The 21,330-nt window shown below is 40.5% G+C and overlaps 2 protein-coding genes across 2 annotated transcripts; both read right to left on the bottom strand.

Moving 5' to 3' along the window:
* Nucleotides 1-13,674: 13,674 nt before the first annotated feature.
* Nucleotides 13,675-15,447, bottom strand: ccl27a (chemokine (C-C motif) ligand 27a). Its single transcript, XM_074639831.1, has 3 exons — nucleotides 15,321-15,447; nucleotides 14,416-14,533; nucleotides 13,675-14,317 (listed from the first exon to the last, which is right to left on the bottom strand). The coding sequence occupies exons 1-3, from the start codon at nucleotides 15,382-15,384 to the stop codon at nucleotides 14,215-14,217; spliced, it is 285 nt and encodes a 94-aa protein (XP_074495932.1). The 5' UTR covers nucleotides 15,385-15,447; the 3' UTR covers nucleotides 13,675-14,214.
* Nucleotides 15,448-18,001: 2,554 nt separating this feature from the next.
* On the bottom strand, nucleotides 18,002-20,720 carry avp (arginine vasopressin). The gene is made up of 3 exons (XM_074637456.1): nucleotides 20,511-20,720; nucleotides 19,324-19,528; nucleotides 18,002-19,207 (listed from the first exon to the last, which is right to left on the bottom strand). Exons 1-3 carry the CDS (start codon nucleotides 20,631-20,633, stop codon nucleotides 19,071-19,073), a joined length of 465 nt encoding a protein of 154 aa, XP_074493557.1. The 5' UTR covers nucleotides 20,634-20,720; the 3' UTR covers nucleotides 18,002-19,070.
* Nucleotides 20,721-21,330: the final 610 nt, after the last annotated feature.

Raw genomic sequence — 21,330 nt, 5'->3', positions numbered from 1 at the left:
GTACTGATATTCAATTTGTAATTAGAATTGAGCAAATACTGATGTGTGCAGTAGGACCACCACATTTAAACTCTCAACTGAAATCCTGATTAAATATTCTAAGAATTAGAAACACTTAAAGGAGAAACAGACCCATCAATTGTCTTCCAAGCAGATGACAGCACTAAGGCCAAAATGCAAGCTTCACCCTCCACTGCTGTGTCAGAGCAACAGGTCCTGTTGTAGAGGGCGGCAGCAAAAAAACAGACTTGACATCTGGAAACGTATTGCCAGCCGATCAAATTGTTGCATCCCAGGTAGAACACCTGGTTGCAGTTCTAACTCACACAGATGTTGACGACGATATTTTCTCGGTATCCAGAGGATCAACAGCTCGCAGAAGCCCTCCGCCGACTTCGATTCGCCGGGACTTTCCGCAACCGTTGAAAACGAGAGTTCCGGTGGCAGGTATGTAGGATTTTCTCACGGTTCAGGGACGCACCGAGGCGTCTTGCCCTGGTGAGAGGTAAGGTCATTTTCTCATTGACTTCTATACAATCAGACTTCTTTTTGCAACCAGAGGAGTCGCCCCCTGAGGGCCATTTTAAAGAATGCAAGTTTAAGGCACTTCCACATTGGCTTCACTTTTCAGACACGGAGGTTGCTGCCTGGAACTGACCAAATAACGGCATATTTTATATCATGAAGGTATCTTCCTTGTCAGTTGATATCATTGACTGGCTTGCTGTTATCCAGCATTTAATAAATGCTTAACACTATACAAGCACACTGTATCAGTCTAGCCCTAGACCACAAGACCATAATACTTAATAGAATAACAACAAAGTGAATGTTGCCGCTCCATCATTACACACATCTGAAAGACACACTGTCTTTAGAAAAGTCATGTTGGTTAAGCCCCCAAAAAAGTGCAGAAAAGGGAAAAAATGCAGGACAGTGGTGAAATCCGCACACCCTTTTTTAACACATTCCGGAAGCCGCCGATGAATGACATCCTGTGAGGTACTGTATCCGTCAGGCCAACCCGCCCACTGCAAATTCTGACCGCCTCAATACACAAGCGCACCTGAACCGTGAAAGGAAGGTGAAAATTAAGTCTACTTTGGGGCATTAAAAAAAGCCTGTGGCTTATCTCCCGGCTGGAACGATGCCTTCCCCTATCTGACACACGAGGAGGCAGGGAAGCTGCCCTGAATGGGAAACAACATGGCCCTTTACAAAGGCCTGTTAGAAACAATTAGTCCTGAGTGCCAGGGTTTTGATTTGATCGTCTAATTGCCGGTTCAGGGTTGAGAGAGTGTGTGAGGTGGCTGGGAAGACGGGGAGCTGTGAGGTGCCCCGGGGGAGAGAATTGTCACACAATAGCAGCCTTTATTTCACATTCAGCTTCTACAAAGTGGGTGTGCTCAAAAGATTTAATCCCACATTCAGCCCTGACAAGAAAAGTCATTCATATTGAAAAGGTGAGCACAACACAGTTTCAGGTGCCTCCCATTTACTTCCCACCCTTACCCCAACCTCCAAAAAAGAAGTAAAAAAATAAAACCACTATTACAGTATACGATATTCTATAGTTCTTTTCTTCTACAGATGAACAAGGTAGACGGGGAACCTGATCCTTGTCAGGATCACCTCAGAATCCTTCACTGGGGCTCCTCTCAATGGGCTTGCTTTTTCACAGAGGCCAAATTGACCAGGATACCATTCCTGACTGCAGTATGTGTGAGTGATGAGTGGCTGACACAAATAACAGTAGGCCATGCATGTAAAAGGATGGCACTGTGCTACAGGATTACAGGAGCCTCATCCAGGGCGGTTTGAGCCTCATACTTTCACCTCTTAACACGGCTGGGATTTCACATCCCCCCCCTCAACCCCCCTTCTGTTTCAAGAAGTCCGTCCTCACATACCAAATCCCCCCCTACTCTTAAATATCACCTGCTTTCTGCTCCTTTAATCACCTCAATAGGCATTCCTTCATGCAGTTTACAGCAGTCTGTCGTGCACAGGTAAAAAAGGAGAAAATTCTTTCAAAACAAAGGGGCAGCAATCCATGCAAGCTGTGACTGCAACCATTTCTTCTGGACGAGAACAACACTTCACTTTAACTACATGCATGAAACAGATGCATTAACAGGCTCAGGTATTGAAGTATATGGAAACTAAACGGAGTCACTGATCTGTAGGTTTGACATAAAATGCCTGCATTTGCACCGTTCAATGTATTTCATGCTTCTTTTTATCTTAAAGGGAAATTATGGTTTTGTTCAATTTGGGTCTTATTTTTGTAGTTTGGCCCAATAATATAATAATAATATCATTGTACTCACCAATTAGCAGCAAACATTCCTCAGATGGGGCAAGAAACATGAGCAGTCATATCAGTTTTAAACAAACCTTTTTGTTAGCCAAACGTATTCAGAAGAGAAAACAAATGATAAATTATTACCAGATTGTTGAAAACATCTTAGTTTACAATCTGACTCCCTTGTTCAACTTTGAGCGATTATAGTTGTCAGCAGATACAGTTTACATCTGAGGGATCTTATGAGGGATTAATAGCCACATTTTGGGTCCTTTACAGTTTTAAAACCAAATAAAGCAGTGGTAAAACCAAAAGTGCCACGGCACCCACTTTTTAATGACAAAAACACATTGTGTGGATCCATGAGGTCCAACAAACATGTTGAATGTGTTTCCTTCATAAAACATTTGCAAAGACAATATTACTTATTCTTTATTTTTTTCAATTGTGCATTTTTCACCTCCAAGTCTGCTAAGCTGGAAATCATCTTCTCCCTAGCCTTTTCTAGCAGCTCACTGCAACGCTTCTTTGCACCTGATACAAACAAAACTAGAATGGCACTCGGAGAGCGCAGACCTCCGCCAAGGTGCCTGACTTTAAAAGCAGATCACAGCTCACAGCTGGCGGTACCGTGAGGTGCCTTATTATTAACACGGTGTGTTCACATGTAACGTATCGGCGGATTCCTCTCTCATTCAGCATTCTTGTTATGTCTGTATAACGTTACACTATGTTGTCTCTCACCGTACCGCCATCTACCGTTTTTTTCTTTTTCACCGCGGACGGCCAGCAGCTCCCGCACCTTGAAGTCTCACTACACATCCACACACGTATCGCTCTGCTCTCAGAAGGAGGAAGAAGGCGGGGTCATGCGTCATCAACGCGTCATCAGTTACACTACGCATGTGTTATAGCCTGTGGTCTTAATGCTCAGGCTGATCGGAGTCATTAAAAAAATTCCTGAATCAGGATCATGATTCGGATCGCCACCAAAATCTAATGGATTGTTCATTGTGCTACAACCCACCACTCCAAAATATTTATTTCATTCAAATCGATTGCAAACTTTTGGAGTAATCCTTCTAACAGACAGACAGACAAACAAACAAACAAACGCCGGTGAAAACAAAACCCACTCATAGAACCATTGCTCCATAGCTCAATTAGTGGTCAAAACCTCCACAGGATGTCTTTCATTTCATTTCTCACCACATAAACAACATGAGGCAACATTTACATCAACTCACCCTGTCATAGAGGTGTTCAATACATGAACAAAGACATTGTTATACACTGACAATACTGAATCACCATTGTCATTGAATCAGTAGCTTTTACTAGTGGAGCTCCTCACTTGTTGACTGAGAGCGCAGTTGTCAGCTCAGCTGTGCTTCACAGTACATTTCTTCCCAGGCTGTTCTCATACACCGCTCGTAGCAAAACCTACGAAAAAGTAATGCAAATCGTATAAATACCATGAAATCAATTTGTATGTAATCCGCGTATTTGTGAAGAATAAAGTGAAATAATAACCGCCACGTAGGGGGGAACCCAGAAGTCAACGTTGATGTATTTGTCACGTAACTTCTATAACTTCAGTTACGCCACTTCCGGAGTTATTTTAACCCAAACCAAGATCTTTTCCTAAACCTAACTATGTCGTTTTGTTGCCTAAACCTAACCAAGCACGTGTCAAATTGACACATGCATCACGTGTTACTGGAGAAAACACACGGAAAATGAGGAATAACTTTTCATGAGAAATCTACGAACTGTTGTATGAGAATCCGTTTACTTCTTCATTTAAAGCTTATTAAAATACAGAAAAAAACAATCATAGTCTGATAACTTATATGTCATAAATAATATGCTGCTGAGCTGTAATAGGCTCGTTTTGTACTGGACAAAAATCACCATGCCATGGTGCTGTAGTTTCAAAAGGTTTTGGAATCACTGGTGTAGTTTCTTTATAACTATTATTACTGATATAAATGATTGCTAAAAATATGAGCCACGTTGTAATAAACTGGGGTTAGCCTGTTATTTACAGTCCCAGAACAAGCTCCATACTAATTACTAGACTTATTAGTTGATTGTAATTAAATTAATGTCACATTAACCCTTTATTGTCTCTAAGCATAATCTCATCCAGGTTTACACTCTGTGTTGTCCAGCGGGCCATATGCACCCTCAAGGTGTGCTGCATTCACATTCACAGAGAAAACCCTAAATTTCTCCATCACCTCGGACGACAGAGAAGGTCACTTCAAAGCGTGGACTGAGTCACAGGAGCAATAGAAGCCTGGGACCGACAAATGCACCAGTTGTAAAACTTAACAAGGTGTGAATGCCCTCTGCGTGCCCTGGCTCTCCAGTATGCAAGGGCAGTCTGTGGAAGTTCTTAGGGCTTGTGGTACACTGCAAAAAATGTTAATTCTGACTAGATGGTGTCTTTTCAATCAGAATAAACTACTTGACGCAGTCCAATTCACATTTGGATTAAATCAATTAAGCAAAGCTTTTGATCAACTGACATGCTCTGATGAAGGTTTTGTATATTGAAAGCTTGGTTAAATGGATGTTACCTGATCAGATGGAATGCTCAATGGACGTCAATTTATCACATTTGATCATCAATTCACACCTTGAGCAACACAATTAACAAGTGGCCCGAAGTCCATTGTTATCTCACCGGGATGATCGTCTGGGGAAACTCAGCCGATACACAAACTCAAGGGAAAGTTGGTAAAAGTCAATCACATTGCTGTGTTCACCCTCTGGTGGTTTCGCCTAACTAATGCAAAATGAATGAGAAGTTTATTGCAGCCGTGAAAAGCAACTCACTATTGCCTTGGCTTTAAAAAATATTGATGACCACTACCTCAATGCTATCACAATACAGTCTATACATAGTCAGGGAAAACCACAATTTTTTGTAAAGCTCGCAGAAACTTAAGACTCTATCATTTGCAAAAATACTATTTTTGTTGCACACTTTTTGGTTAAGTTTCCCTTAGTTTCAAACAAGACTAAGAGTTTAAAGCCATGAAAATCAGGGCATCACCGAAGTTCACAAAAACCACGAATGTGTGAACCAAATTGCATCCAACAGCTGTCGAGATATTTCACTCCGAACTACAAATGTCAACCTCATGGTGGCACCAGAGGAAAAGTCAGTAGGGTTCATCCTCTGGGGGTCCTGAATATCTGTACAAAGTTTAATGGCAATCCACCCAATAATTGTTGAGATATTTCAGTCTGGACCAAAGTGGTGGACCAAACTGACTGACTAACAATGCCAACCCCAAAACATCCTGGTTGAGACCCAGTCCACAATTTATTTTTGCATAAACTTGGCGAGATCAGGGTCAGTGTTGAAAACAGGATCATGTGAAATACAGCGGTGTAATTTTATTTTCTTCAATATATATTATAGATTTTAGTTCATGTTTCAAAGCGAGACTTGGCAAGGTAGCAGCCACTGTGGTCAAAAATAACAATTACAGGATAATAGGGATAAGATAGATAAGACAGAACTTTATATGTCATCGGGGAAATTGTTGTGCAGCAGTTTCAGTATAAAGTAGAAAAAAGTGCAAATATATAGAGTGCAGATAAAAATAAAATATAAACAATAAAGACTATCGATAAGAAGCAAAAACAAATGTACACAATGCCAGAAATGTAAACAGCTTAACAGTAAGTGTCATATATATAAACTGCCAAAAATATAACAGGTTAGCGGTAAGGACCGCAGTCTTCTTGCTTTAGCAAAAGTAGCTAGATATGGGCTTAAATGTCAGGTTGAGGTGGAAATTTTTTACAGTGTAGCAGCTCTTGGGTGGGAGGAGTGAGTGTTTGGAGAGGACACATCAGGTGGCTGGTTGGACCACTGGTCCTGGACACTTCTGATTTATCTGTGCGTTTCAGAATTATGTTGCTGACCTCTTCACCTCACTGCCATTTGTGTCACCCCCCAAGTTCTGTTCAGGCAATCACCACCCGCCCCCCCAACAAACCCTACCAACCACAGAGGATACCGCCCACTACAAGCTGCGGTGTCATCTACAGTTCGGTACACACACAAACACACTTGGGTCAAAAATAAATGCTAGTCATACTAATAATAGTCACACAGAGAGTCGAACTTTAATTCACCTCTATTTAGATCTTAGCCTGCTGACGAAAGGGTCTTTGAAATGGTCTTTAAATGCAACACGTTTCTCTTTTGTATTGTATTGTTCTGTATTACATTAAAACATTTTTGATTTAAATGACCTACATGATCGTCGTCAGGGTTTATTAGGCTTTAATGCAAAACTATTATTGCATACATCTACATATGATCAAGTGTTATGTTGGGTGATAATGAAAGTCTATAGTGTATAGAATGTCTATATTGCATATATTGTATATATGCAAAAATGTTCATCTGTGAAAGTGAATGCTGTCACGTTGTCTCAGCAAAAAGGTCTCTGAAACAGCTTCCAGCATATCTACTCTTAATTATGAGGAAATGCCTTTCGATTACAGTTTTAGTATAATTTTGTGTTGTGAGTGTGTTGAATAAAGTTAAATAAATAACAGTTGTGACATTCTGTAATATGTAGTTTATGTCGTTACATATCAGTCAAATCATACTAAAAGCTTTATGGTGAACTAGAAAACAGTCAATTCTATGTCCCATTGAAACTGCATTTCAGAAATGAGACTATAGCACGCTCTACTGGATGTAAAAAGTTAAGGCCGCAAGGTCTCAGAAATGAGATGCCACCTATGAAATAATTAACCTCAACCAATACTAACACTTTATTTTCATATTGGTAAAATGTATTTATACTGTAATTAAATTTATATATGAGTTGCTTTGCAAATTTGCAGGGCTCCAATACATGTGGAAAGCAGGTGTTAAGGGAGATGGGGGCAAAAATAAAGCAATGTTTGGTTAAGATTAAAAAAAGAATAGATGAAATAGAAGAAATGAATTAAGAGATATAGATAGTGAAATTTGTCGTAGACTAATCATTTACATATCAATGGTGGAGGCAGCTGAGAATCGGTATTCCATCGACCCCCCCGGGACACCCAAAGGTGTGATTTCCGACACTTTCTGGGGGACGGTTGACTGATACTGTCGTCTCTATGGAGATACAAATACAAATACAATCACATGCATGTACAAGCATACAGCATATCATTTATATAATATAAGGGCTGTAACACATGACCATGACTGCTCAAGATGACATCGTCAAACTGCCTGTCTTGTTTGACCAAAAATCCCAAACTAAAAGACATTGACAAAGCCTCACAACGGAGTAACTGGAACCAGAGAAGTTCTGGCAAAACACAAACAATTATAAATAAATTATGTAGAATCAGAGTAGTCAAGGCCCTGCCCTAAACATGCAGTACATCCATGCAGACAAAAATTAAAAATTGGAAAATAATTAAGGTCGAAAAACATAAACAAAATGCGTACAGGCCAGTAAGTCTGAGAATATTATTATTCTGTCTGAATTGTTGTGGCTGGTTTAAATCTTCATGGTTAGACTGTTTTGGGACTCAATATAACAGGGTTTTAATCTACTGGTATGTCATTTACCACTTTCTTGTGACTAAAATGACCTTGAGTCAAACAAGACCATTGATAACAGTGTGTGACACTGAGTTGGTTTGGGAGGGATTGCTTTAGAAAAGAAGATGGTGGAAGTGATGCCAGTATGATCCTGGGATAAAAGATTAACTTCAAGCTGTTTTGTTTTTTTCTAACACAGTAAAAAGAAAAGTGACTGGGAAATAGGTGGAGAACAGGATGAAACAGGGTTTGTGGAAAATGTAGTCTTATTTGAAGAAAGAAATTAAATGTTTTTTGCAATATAAAAAAACGTTTTAAAAAAGGGATCTGTTGAAATCTCACCACTTTGACCTAACTTGATATCCTCTGGACTGAGTTGTAGAAGTGGTTTACCAGTTTAAAAAAAACTAAATAGTGAAGATACATATCATTATTATTATTATTATTATTATTCACAAAGTAAATGTTAAACAGTTTTTGCACAATTTTGTATGCAGGGTTTCCAGTGGATATATTTCCTATTTTATTTTAATGTTCAAGCCTCAATATGTATAGTGTTTTGTATGTTCAATTTCTACATTTCCTAATGTGAATTTATTAGATTGTTTTTGGAACATCAATATTTTGGTCTTTACCATATTTAAGATTAGTGCCCATGTTTGACTGAACTTGAGGAGGATGTCCAAGCTCTACTGTAAGCCCTCTCTGGAGGTAGACAGTAGAACCAGGTCATCAGCAAATATCAGATCAGCTATCAGTTTCTCCACTAGAGGGTGTTATTGCATCAGACTTGTGAAGTCTTCACAGTGGAAAAGAAAACATCTTCAGGCTATTTGACAGAGTGGCAGGTAACCACAAGCAAAACAACTTTTCCCCTCAGCTTTACTTTCAACAGTTTGATCGTCTATGCAAGTCTGCGTTCTTCACCGCTGTTACGCCCCACCCTTGGGCAGCCCTATTGGGGCGAAACAACACTCTAACACAGACCCAAACACAGAAGACACCTTTAAAACGCTCAAATCCATCGGATTTATTTACAAGAAAATATGAAAAAGACAATATATCAAGTCCTGAACTGAGAGGCAGCAAAACCAGCAGAACCCACACCAGAAGCCTCTCTCTCTTCTGCCGCTGCTGGCACAGGAGCTTTTAAGCACCTCCTTCACAACCTCAAATGCAGCACACCTGGGCACCTCGTTGAGGAGTGCAGCACACCTGGGCAGAGATACAAGGGACAACAGCACAGGAAACACATACAGCCGTAACACCTCCACCCTTAAAACAATGAATAAATAGTCAGTCACGTTGTCACTCAATCACACACAGTAGTACAAACAAATGTAAAGTTTAGCACGGCACTAATATAATACACAAGAGTTCACTGTGACTGATTACCACCATATTTATTCATTGAAATGAAGTGTACTTGGCACTTAAAATGGTTGCTACTCAAGGCTGCATGTTAGCGTAAAACATAGCTAAAATGCACAGATCAGAAGCACTCAGTCCACAAGACTCAACACCTCACTGCCTGAGCATATAGCCTAATCCAAACTGCACAGTCTGGAACATAATGTCAGTGGCCAACACTACACACAAGAAACCTCGTCAAGCGTCAATCTGAAGCAAATGATGTGCAATTAAGTCACAACAGATTGGGACTACTGCTGGCAAAAAGGTGTTGACTTGGGTCAAATGTGGAACAAAAAGATGTTATTGCACACAAAAGGGCCAACTAAGGTGCTGCCATAGAGTTTAAGGATGAGCAGCAACCACACAAGTAGCCAAATCAGTGGTAGCCCTTCCCACAAGGTACAAATATGGTCGTCCAACCACATACACAAGTTACTGTGATGGACGTAGGAAACCAGCAACATAAACTGGGCATACTCACACCCACCACTCTAAGATCCAATGCTCTGTGGAGTGAGCACATCCCGAACAGGTCACGACACAACTAATTTGCTACAATTAAATACACAACAGCAGTAACACACAAGTGACCACACCAAAAAGTGGACTGCAACAACCACAACACAAAATGGTCAGATTGTAGTCAACAACTACACACAAATGTTGCCAACTTACACTTAAGCAGCACTTTTCTACCGGGCTGTCTTGGAAAGTATCGTAAGATATGGCATCACGGCCTGGTACGGTAACCTGACTGTGCAGATGAGGTCACAGATTTCTCGCCTGGTGCAGACTGCCATGAAGATTATGGGGGTCAAAAACCACCCTAACCTCCAGATGCTTTATGAGCAGTCTGTCATCAGACAAGCACAGAAAATTGTGTCAGACCAAACTCACATTTTACATCAGGAGTACCAACTTTTACCTTCCGGCAGGAGAAATAGAGTCCCACAGTGCAGATTGAACCGTTACAAACATTCATTCTTGCCGATGTCTATTAAACTCCTCAACAACTCGTAACATAAAGCTATCATAAGGACAGTGCAATATGTTTAGACAGTGCAATATGTTAAATTGGGACAGTGCAATATGTTGCATCTGTGTAACATTGGACTATTATCTGTGCAATATGGGAAAGACGGTAGACGGTGCAGTGCACTACCGGGGTGCAATACCTGCCATGGTGTGCGTGACAGTGTGTGTGATAGTATGTGCCATTATGTACGTGGACTGTGTATGTGTTGAAACGTCTGTTTCTCTGAAACTGTTTCCCTGTCTGATGTGGAATTTTTTATTATTGTTGTTGATGCTGTTTTAATTTAGTTTTTATAACTGCAGTTGGACGGAGTCCAGGAAAAATTTCCCCACGGGGACAATAAAAGTAGATCTTATCTTAACTCACAAGCGTCCCAACAAACGTGGAGTGCAGTTACCACAATCAAAAGGTCACAAACCACAAGTTACTGCAGGCAGGTATTCATTACAGCTACACAAAACAAAAAGTAGAGTCACAAACAAATAGCTGTGTAAAGTGCAAACTGGGGAAACAAGCTGTAGAGAGACGCACCAACCCGCCTACAGAGATGGCTAATTAACCTAGCTAGTCTTCAGTGGTTTGCCGAGCTCGAGGCAACTTTAAACGCTGAACTCAGTGCATCACCGAAGATCAAAGATGTAGCCAACTGTAATACACTGAAACGTACCCCCACTCAGGATTACCACCAAAAATAAGAGGATGTTCTAATTCGGACGAGCCCCCATTTGTTGCGCCCCACCCTTGGGCAGCCCTATTTGGGCGAACAACACTCTAACACTGACCCAAACCAAACACAGAAGACACCTTTAAAACTCTCAGAAGCCTCTCTCTCTTCTGCTGCTGCTGCTGGCACAGGAGCTTTTAAGCACATCCTTTCCAACCTTGTTTAGCAAATGCAGCACATCTGGGCACCTCGTTGAGGAGTGCAGCACACCTGGGCAGAGATACTGGAGAGGGAAAAGGGACAACAGCACAGGAAACACATACAGCCGTAACAACCACACAATAAAATTGTGAAAGAATTTGGCTTTTGTTTCGTTTAATCAACAAACATGCTCCTTCTTTGATCAGCTTTTCAACATCCTGCAATTTGAGGCAAGATGAGCCAGAGCCAAACTCTCCCCACAGTTTGAGTGCTGATGAATCAGACTTTACGATAACAGATTTGCTGTCGGCAGGAGTTCATTATTATACAACTGTGACATGTTTTTGTCTGTGTTAAAGTAACTTTTGCTGTGTGGCCCCGTCTGATACCATCATGTTTGTTACTGATGTCACGGAGCCAGATTTCCTTTTAAACAGCTCGACCTCAGGTCTCTGATAAAGGAAACGAAACTTCCACTGTTCTGGCAAAAGATCAGAGCTCTTTGGTAAATGGTGTGAGAGGTTGAAATCTCTTCACATTAAAGGCTTTTGTCTACCTTGCGCTGGAGAAACCTGCTCTGACTCGAGTACACACACATGAGAAAGTATTTGTTTAAGAGCCTAAGTGACTCAGAGGGGAGATTACTGTAATTATACTGGAGGTGCTCTTCTGCCGTTTCGAAAGGAATGAGTTATTCACGATCATAACAGCCGGAGGACCTGGGTCTGATGATTAACAGCTCCATGTTGGTGACTGTGAGTGGAGACTACCAACTGTAGTAGTCATCAGTCATCAGTCATCAGAGAGTTCATCCTCATAACATTAAAGCTTCAGTAGGCAGTATATTTTTGGCATCATTGGGCAAAAATTCCAAAATAACCTTTCAGCATATTGTAATTCAAGTGTTCTGAGAGAAAACTAGACTTCTGCTCCTTCTCATGGCTCTGTTTTCAGGCTTTAGAAAATCTCCCATGATGGAAGAATTTTGCCAATCACAGGTCAATTCAGAGAGAGATCGTTCCTGTTAGCTGTGCTTCCGGATGTGACCGGAACTTGGTGGTCCTTCACCAGATTTCACAATGGCGGCGGCGGCGTCACAAACTTTCTCATTTGTTTTACAGCTAAACCGTGCACTACAAGATGATTCTGAAAACATTTGAGGAAAGAAATAGGCATTAATGTAACATAATATTGATACATATTTGATCAGCGCTGCCTAGTTTGACCGTTTGGTCGGAGTTCGCGAGTGATTGACAGCCGGCTCTCATAGACAGCAGCTATGGAGGACACCGGACAGCGGACCGGAGGACACAGAGGCACATGATTTTTTTCAGGTTACCTGTTTCATGTCCTACTGTCAGGATAGAGTGACCTTTTTATAAAAATAACTTTTTTTTAATCATATTTGCTCCAATATCGCTTACTTCAGCTTTAAGTAAAAGTAATCTAATAAATCTGAGTAAGAGTAAAATGTTGCCCCTTTAAATGAACAGTGTTGGATGTGATTTTTACAACTCTAAAAGGCTGAAACATCAAAACTCAAACTAGATTGAAGCATTTAATGTTTGTGCTCTGTAAAAGATGCGTTCATTAAATGAATTTAAGTACAATACAACACATCAAAACACATAACTGTAAAATGACCAAATTAAAAAATACATTTAAAAAAAAAAAAGTATAGCTACTCGGTGATAGCAACAGGAGTAAATGTGATTAAGTTCTTTCACCTCTTTGTCTCTGTTTTTAAGAGGATCCCTCACTTTGGAATGAAACCAAATAAATCACATAAATGAGCTCAGTGAAGCTTTCCAGAATGTTTTACAGCCGTCTCTGTCTGTGTGTAGCAGCTTGTCTCTGTGGGATTAGTCACGACACAGGAGGGAGCGGGGCCAGGGTTTGTCCTCATCAGAGGACAAGAACAACAAGGAAAGTTTAAATCCAATTTTACTTTCATTTCTATAAAGATCTGGAGTTATGTTTTCAGGGGTAAGTTACAGTATGTATAGATGTATAGTTTCCATCTGTAGCCTTTGAGTGCTCTGGAGTCTCATTCTCTCATTGGTCCTTTATATATAAAATATTTATATGTACACCTATTTTTTCACATATACACGTAGTCCTAGACAAATTCCTTATATAACACATACTTGGCAAATAAATCTAATCATGATTTAGTGCTTGTACAAATAAGTTATTACAACGCTCATTAGATTCAATTCAGTGCATCAAGTGTCCTCTGATGCCAAGTGTCGGCCCAGATGACTGATCCTATGATAATTTATCAGTGCTTGGCAGTTGTCACCCTCCCTCTGGTTGGCGGTTTCTGACTGCGTTTTTTGATAAATCCAGAAAACAACCAACATATTATTTTCACCTGTATCTTTCTGAAGATACGGAATATTATTTGCCATTTCCAGCATTCTATCTAAAACATAATCATCACCACTGCTACATCTGGAGGCATGAATACAAATAGCATAAAAAAAAATAACACATTTATTAAATCACATTTTACAGAGATTTATTTTTTATTTTTTTTACAATGATTGTTTAAATGCAATGGTGGAAATAGTATTCAACACATTATAAAAAATATTCCATTATAAGTAAAACTCCTGTGTTTTACACAATAGTACATAAGCAACAAAATATACTCAATGTAAAAGTGATGCAGAATGCCCCCCCGTTGATCATTATTATTAATGCATTAACATGCAAGCTCGATGCAAATCTATAACAATGCATCAGATTTTATAAACTGATTTTGTGTGTAAAACCTTGATCTGAAAAGTAATTATTAAAGTACAATATTTCCCTCTGAAATGTTGTGGTGTAGAAGTACTGTATAGAGTAGTATAAAATAAAAATGCCCAAGTACCAGTACCACAAAATTATCATAATCAATAAACAAAAAAATACAACCATAAGAGCTTTCTGTACAACGTAAGCTCTTGAAACACCGACAGTAGAAAAAACAACACACAGACAAATTTCGTGAAATGTTTCATTCCAGGTCTCTACGCTTTCTTCTTGTTCTGTTTCATCCACTGCAGCGCTCTCAGCCTTTTCTTCACTTTGGGATGAGCGCATATGGGCCTCCTTGCGTCCTTTACATACAGTCTGTGGAAAGAAAGAAAAATATGTTTCAGTTTTGGACAATAGCAGAAAAAAAATATGTTACTATGAAAATGAAGCATTTGGCTCATTGTTGATCTTACATCAGTGCAGGGATGTCACAGGCGCCGTTGCTTTGCTGCACGCTCGTCCTTTGAACCTTCAGCAGCACTGAGTCGGGGACGACCTTTTTTGTTGTGATGCAGCATTTTGGGATGCCAGCTGCAATGTGGGATTAAGATCCATTATAAGAATGTTGGACAAAAATATAGAATAACAGAATATGGCAATTGAAGAAAAAAAATGGTGTTAAATTTGTTCTCACTGAATGAACTGTGTCTCTGTGCTATCTGTGCCATGCAGTCAACTCAAATCTCCCCAAAAGATACCAGCGGTGTAGTGGAGGGTATACGCAGGTATACGGGGTATACCCACCTCTTTTTAATGTGGTTTACAGTATACCCACCTATCAGCCAAAAAGCTATTGGGATATACAGGAGAGTATACCCACTTCCTCCTCAGTAACCTACTCATCTACGTAGTAGTACACCAAACTCATCAACGACCACCACACCACTGATTATTACCATTTAGGTTTGACCAAAACAGTTTTAGTGGTTTACCTTTTTTTCCCCAAGAGTACAATATAATATTAGGGGCTTGGGTTTGGTTGGGTTTCAGAGATAATGACAAATAAAATTGAAAAAAATCTAAAGTTTTAGTTTGTGAAACTAAAAAGCAGCTGGACAACAACACAAATGTTTACATCTTCTGCTTTTCCTACAACACATGTACAACTTTCTAGGTTAATATGAACAGAAATCTACCACTTAACATTACTTTACTTTTTTATCTATGTTCGCACCATACAAAGAGAATGGTTACAGCTGCACTTCCCCCAAAAAATCGAAACATCTCTAACTTATTTAAGAGCATGTACATATCTCATCCTCTGATAAAGATGAGTGTTGTCTTGGTTTTAACATCGTCACGATAACGGGCTCCTTACCTTCAGTTGAATAGATGGCCAAAGCCACCAGACAGACAATCAAAAACACAACTTTCAGCTCCATGATGACAGAGAAAATGAGGTTAGGGAATGTGTCCTTGCTCGTTAAATACTGGCACTGAACACACACACACACGCACACACCTGTTCACCCACCCACCAACAAACAGAGGCAAGCGTGTGAACATGTGCTCAAACCTCCCGGCATCTTTCTGAACAAGCAACATGTTGCTAAACACAAGATTATAAAACAGGAATGATTAAGTAATTAAAACAAGTTTTTGTGGAAATAAATGTTACTTTCATTTGAACCTGAGTCTTTGTTCAAACAGATGGTGGTGGAGGAGTGTGTGGTTCAGGTATGCTTACTCGGACAGGCCCCGGCAGGTTTAATAATCACTCTTTTGATGGGATCTTTTTTGATTAATAGCTATAAGCTCAGCAAACGCCACTCCCAGAGTCACGAAAGATAGGATATGTAGTTTATACAATTGGGATCAAACAAAAAATTAGCTAAGATCACATATCAAAGTTGTCGAAAGGAAAGGGAGATTTATCAAATTTTATATTTATCATCTTGAGACAAATCAGTATGCGTGTGAAAAAATAATTATGTTAATTACCATTTGGGTGGCGGTTTGGAGTAATGAGACCTAAGTTTAAGCACCTGAATCAGCGAACATTTGCCCCGCTCAAGTGTCCATGAGCGAGACTCTTTCTCTGTAAACGACCCTGACCTTTGACCTCCCTGCAGAGGGAAGACCTAAAAAAGTAATTTACAGATGACGGCAAATAAAAATCAGACATTTGGCAACATACGGTACTTCTCAAATACTTGTCGAGCAGGTACTGATAAATAAAGGATTAATAGACAATCCGTGTTGACAGAGATATAGATCTGACGACAAGATATCATGTTGAAGCTGCAGCTCAGCAGCAGAGACTCCACATTCATCGTGTGCTCAGGTGTGGCTTGCAGACCTCCGTCACATGTTGTGCAATTCAACTGAGCACGCAAACCAGACAATATAATTATTGGGGGGGAAACTCCAACGGTTCCCTGGGGAATTTTTCTGCTGTCAACATTGACAGGGTTACAGAAAGTTGGTGACACGTTAGCAGTCAAAACAAATGAATGCAGCGTCTGAATGATGTTTGGTTTGCAATTCATTTTTGAGCATTCAACAATAATCCCATATAAAGCCTTCAAATCTGAGTTATTTTGTTGCCCTCCTGTCTGAGCCAGTTTGACATACAGTAGATGTAATACCCTCTGTGTGTGTTTTCCCTTGTAAATTAAATCTGGAGGATTTGTTTTGGTCTTTAAAAGAAGCCACTGTGGTCTAGTTTGACTACAGTGGCTGCATTATCAAATCTACTGACAGCTTGAAATCTCAAAATGTCTGATGAGTTACTCTGCATTTTGCAGAAATGATTAAAGGTGATTTCAAGGAGTAAATAAATAGGAAGTCAAGCAGAACTTTACAATAACTCAGCTATACAACAATATTTCATTCAGGGCCCCAAAATGGTCAGTACTGCTACTTTAACAACTTTAACACTTTAACTTTAACAACTTATTTCAGCCCATGAAGAGGTCATGTTGCTCTGGCTCTATCTTTCAGGTGTGGAGAGGTGGTCATGTTGCTCTGGCTATATCTATCAGGCGTGGAGAGGATGTTGTGTTGCTCGGGCTCTATCTATTCAGCGTGGAGAAGTGGTCGTGTTGCTCTGGATCTATCTATCTGGCGTGGAGAGGAGGTTGTGTTGCTCTGGCTCTATCTGATTGGCGTGGAGAGGAGGTCGTGTTGCTCAGGCTCTATCTGATTGGCGTGGAGAGGAGGTTGTGTTGCTTTGGCTCTACCTATCTGGCGTGGAGAGGAGGTTGTGTTGCACGGGCTTTATCTGGTTGACGTGGAGAGGAGGTTGTGTTGCTTTGGCTCTACCTGTTTAGCGTCGAGAGGAGGTCGTGTTGCTCTGGCTCTATCTGTTTGGCGACCCCGGGAAGCTGCTTGACATCCTCCTGGATCCACCTTCTCACATATAATTACATTACATGTATTATTTTTTGTCATATGGATTGTCTATGTTGTATTTTCATTATGCTGTTACTCTGTACACACAACATCTATTGCACATCTGTCCATCCTGGAAGGGGGATCCCTCCTCTGTTGCTCTTCCTGAGGTTTCTTCCATTTTTCCCTGTTAAAAGTTTTTTTTTTGGTTAAGTTTTTCCTTATCCAATGAGAGGGTCGTACTGTAAAGGACAGAGGGTGTCGTATCCTGTACAGATTGTAAACCCCCCTGAGGCAAATTTGTGATTTGCCTCAGGGGGGTTTGGCGCTATACAAATAAAATTGACCAGACTTGACTTTAGGTTAATTTAGTCTATGCATTATCTGCTTGAATACACCATGTGATCCTGTGTATTTAATCATCCACAGTTTGCATCACCGATGCAGCAATGACCAGGGGCAGGGCAATGTGTGCAATGAAGGCTTTTGACAGTAAAAGGATACATCAGTCAGATTTATAGCAAATTTCTGAAAATTCAGAATCAAGTCTTCCCGATATGCCACTCAAGTATAATGAACCAGTCGAAACAGGTAAATGTCAAAGTGTGGGAGGTTCTGCCTCTTGTTCTAGCTGGATCTGGGAAACAGACCAAACACCATTGCGTATACTGTTCTGGCAGAAACATCTGCTTTTAATCATCACACACAAAAGTTACTGACAATTAGAATCCACTTTCTTTCATTTACGCCAACTCCACATGTTGATACACAACAGAGAGTTGTGTGGGTGTGTGTCAATTCATGTTATCGGTGCAACAAGTGACGTGTGTGCTCAGCTATTCGATAAATGGCCATCTTTTAATCTTGAAACTCCAAACCTTCTTTAAAAACACCGGCCTTTGTTGTGCTCTCTTGACCTTTATATCGATATCAACCGTAACTCTAGTTTGCTGTAAATGGTCGCACCCAAACTGTGAGAAAAAATAAGATGAACTAAGTTCAAACGCTGGGCAAGTGCAGGTGATCAAAACGGATTATTATTATTATGGTTGATTTCTCAGAAGTAGTTGGGTAATTATTAATCCCTTTCACTCGCTTTTGTTCTTACTGTCACACACACACCCAACCAGACAAAAAATTAACACGTTTTGTCAGTGAATCATCGGTTAAAAGTGTAATTATTTTGAGCGTGGGAAACACAAACAGACAGCAGAAGGTTTTTTTGGTGGTGATTCTGTATTGTTTCTCATATTTTCAATATACAATAATATGTCTGCAACACAAGAAGTAACTGCTTAAGCATCGTCATTCAGCTGTTTTACATGGATGTCTGTAATCTCTGACTTATTTACAGTGTTTTCGGCTATAATTCACTTATTTGATATGGAGCTCTGAGGTGTGTTATGTCCTCTCATATAGAATACAATTCTGTTTACAGTATGTGCATTAGTATATACATTTTATATGGTTGGAACAAACATGAAATCTACTTCATATAGCCAATATCATGATTCCTCTCACCCCAGGATCTGGATGAAAATAGCCAATTACTAAAGTTAAAGACAGTTCTCTTGCTGAGAACGTCTTTACAGATACAGGGTTAAGAGAAAACAAAGTTTGACTTGGCATATTAATGGTTCAAGGTTCAAATCTCAGGATTGTAGTGGGACAGGGATCTTCATTCTGTTGCCCCTCCTGGCCCTGAGAGGCAGAGGAGCCTCCACAGACAGCGGTGTCAGTACTCAGTCTGTCCTCTGGTGGCCACATGCAGCAGGCGCAGCAGCAGCTCTGCGGGCGAGCTCCCTGCAGAGCCATGGGCCGGATCTGAGGCCTCGGTGTCCCCCAGGCAGTCAGGGTCCACCGCACAGCTCTCTGAGGAGGAGGAGGAGGGGGAGGAGGAGAGGACTTCATTTAAGTTGTGCCCCAAAAAACTATTCATATCATATTGGGACTTAACTCGTCTGAAATGTGACAAACATCAAGTGTACCTGAGTTACAGCAGAGTCCTAAAGCAGCGCAGCGTCCTCCCTCAGATCCACAGGGTCTCCCTCCAGCCTGGCAGGGCGTGAGCAGGTAGTTCTCCTCCACGCAGTGAGCTGTTTCTGGGGCGCCCAGCAGGCAGCCGAGGCCCTCACCGCAGCAGATACTGGGGCCGAAGCAGCGGCCCCTATCTCCGGGGCCGCAAGACATGCACTGTGGAGGAGAATCAGATGAATTTAAGCATTAATCAGGTGCTATATAAATCCATGTCAATTATTGTTGGAACATCTGGCATTGCCCTCTCTTTTGATGCATTTTCTAGATCTTTTTTGTTTTAATGTTCAGACAATTTCACTCTTCTCTCTCTCATATTCAAACGACATCGGTAATGGGAACACTATTAGACGAAAAACGAAATAATGTCAAATGGCTGCATGATTGCTGTTGCACATTTATCTCATTTAAGTATATGTTCATGTATATTTCTAATGTTGTTAGAATGCTGTTTGTAAGTCCTGACGAAGACCTACAGTGGTTGAAACATGTTGGCTTTTTAAATGATTTAGCCACTACAATAAAGGTTTTTTAATATATTCTCTTCCTCGTTGCTACTTTTTTGATATTTTGGAGTGCCTGGATTGCCTTCCTGTTTATCTATATTTCTAATGTGTTTATTAATTTGCCTCTATACCAGAAATCCTGAGAATAAAAAGAATATAACGCTAAAGAGTTTCATACCATGCTGTTTTTGTCTCCCTTATAAGCTACAGTACACAAGTGTATCACTTTTTAAGGTAAATATGTTTATCTAATTTTATGCTCCTGAAAAAAGAAAAAGAAATGCTCTATTTTCTGCTATCTTTAACGTATCTTGCACAACTTTACATAATTTTTCTGTTCTACTTTGTAATTTGCTGTCATAATTGACTTTTACACACCAGATTTTGCTCCATTTTTTACTAAGTAAAGTGGCTGGGTTGCTCTTAATACATCTGAAATTCTTGTATACTTTCAATTTCCCTCATTTTATCCACTGAATTTCCCTTATTTGACATAGATAAAACTTAAAATAGTAGCTTGAGAAAATGTCCTATCAAAGACTTCCAAAGGAATAAAAGAAGAAATCTAAGAAAGTCAAAGATGATAATGACGGAAGAAATTAGGCAAAAAAAAAGAAGCTGCTGGTCCTCCTCACCTGTCTGATCCCAGTCTCCGGGAGCGCTCTTTTGCCTCCTCTGGGACAGTTCTGGATGTAGCAGGCGGATGAGAGAGTGAGGAGTCCCAGGACGCACAGCAGGGTGGACGAGGAGTGAGGCATCTCTGCAGGTTGTGGATGATGAGCTCCGCGCACCGGTATGTCCTCTGAGCCGGGTGGATGGATGGATGGATGTGTGACTGATGATGTCCCCGGCAGATGCCTCACTTATAAGCAGATGGACATGACCCGACAAAAGCGATTGACACTCGTATATCTGACGTCAGTGTCGTGCTGTTCTGCTCTCCACGTGTACGCGCACCCGAAGGCCACTTGCACCGTGCGTGTGCGCGAGAGGTCGCAGCAAGATATGGCTCTGCATCAGATGTGTGCCATCTAACAAATCTACAGAAGAAAACAACAGCTCAGACAGAGGAAGATGCCTTTTCTGTATTCAGGACTGAGCTACCACTTATTTGGAATAACATGTGTGAATAATTTGATGGCAGGAGGAAACACACACACACACACACACACACTGGAAATGGCACAAACATGAACAACTAATTAGACTTGTGGACAACTAATTGGATGTTAATGCAATAAGGGCACTGATTGAGTACATTTCATGGTGATCATGAACAATTCTGCTGCTCATCACTGTGGGACAGACATTTTTTGACTTTTTGTCACATTATGGAAAGTGCCAGCCAGTAATCATGTCAACCTCGAGGTCACACTGATCATCCTCCTGATGCAATTTAAAACTATTAATGAGCACAACAAGATTAGCATTTCAAGTAAGCATAAACACCTCATT

Source organism: Sebastes fasciatus, chromosome 6 (assembly GCF_043250625.1).
Source record: "Sebastes fasciatus isolate fSebFas1 chromosome 6, fSebFas1.pri, whole genome shotgun sequence".
Lineage (NCBI taxonomy): Eukaryota > Metazoa > Chordata > Actinopteri > Perciformes > Sebastidae > Sebastes > Sebastes fasciatus.
The sequence above is the reverse complement of the archived record's forward strand: the minus strand, read 5'-3'. Positions and strand labels throughout refer to the sequence as shown.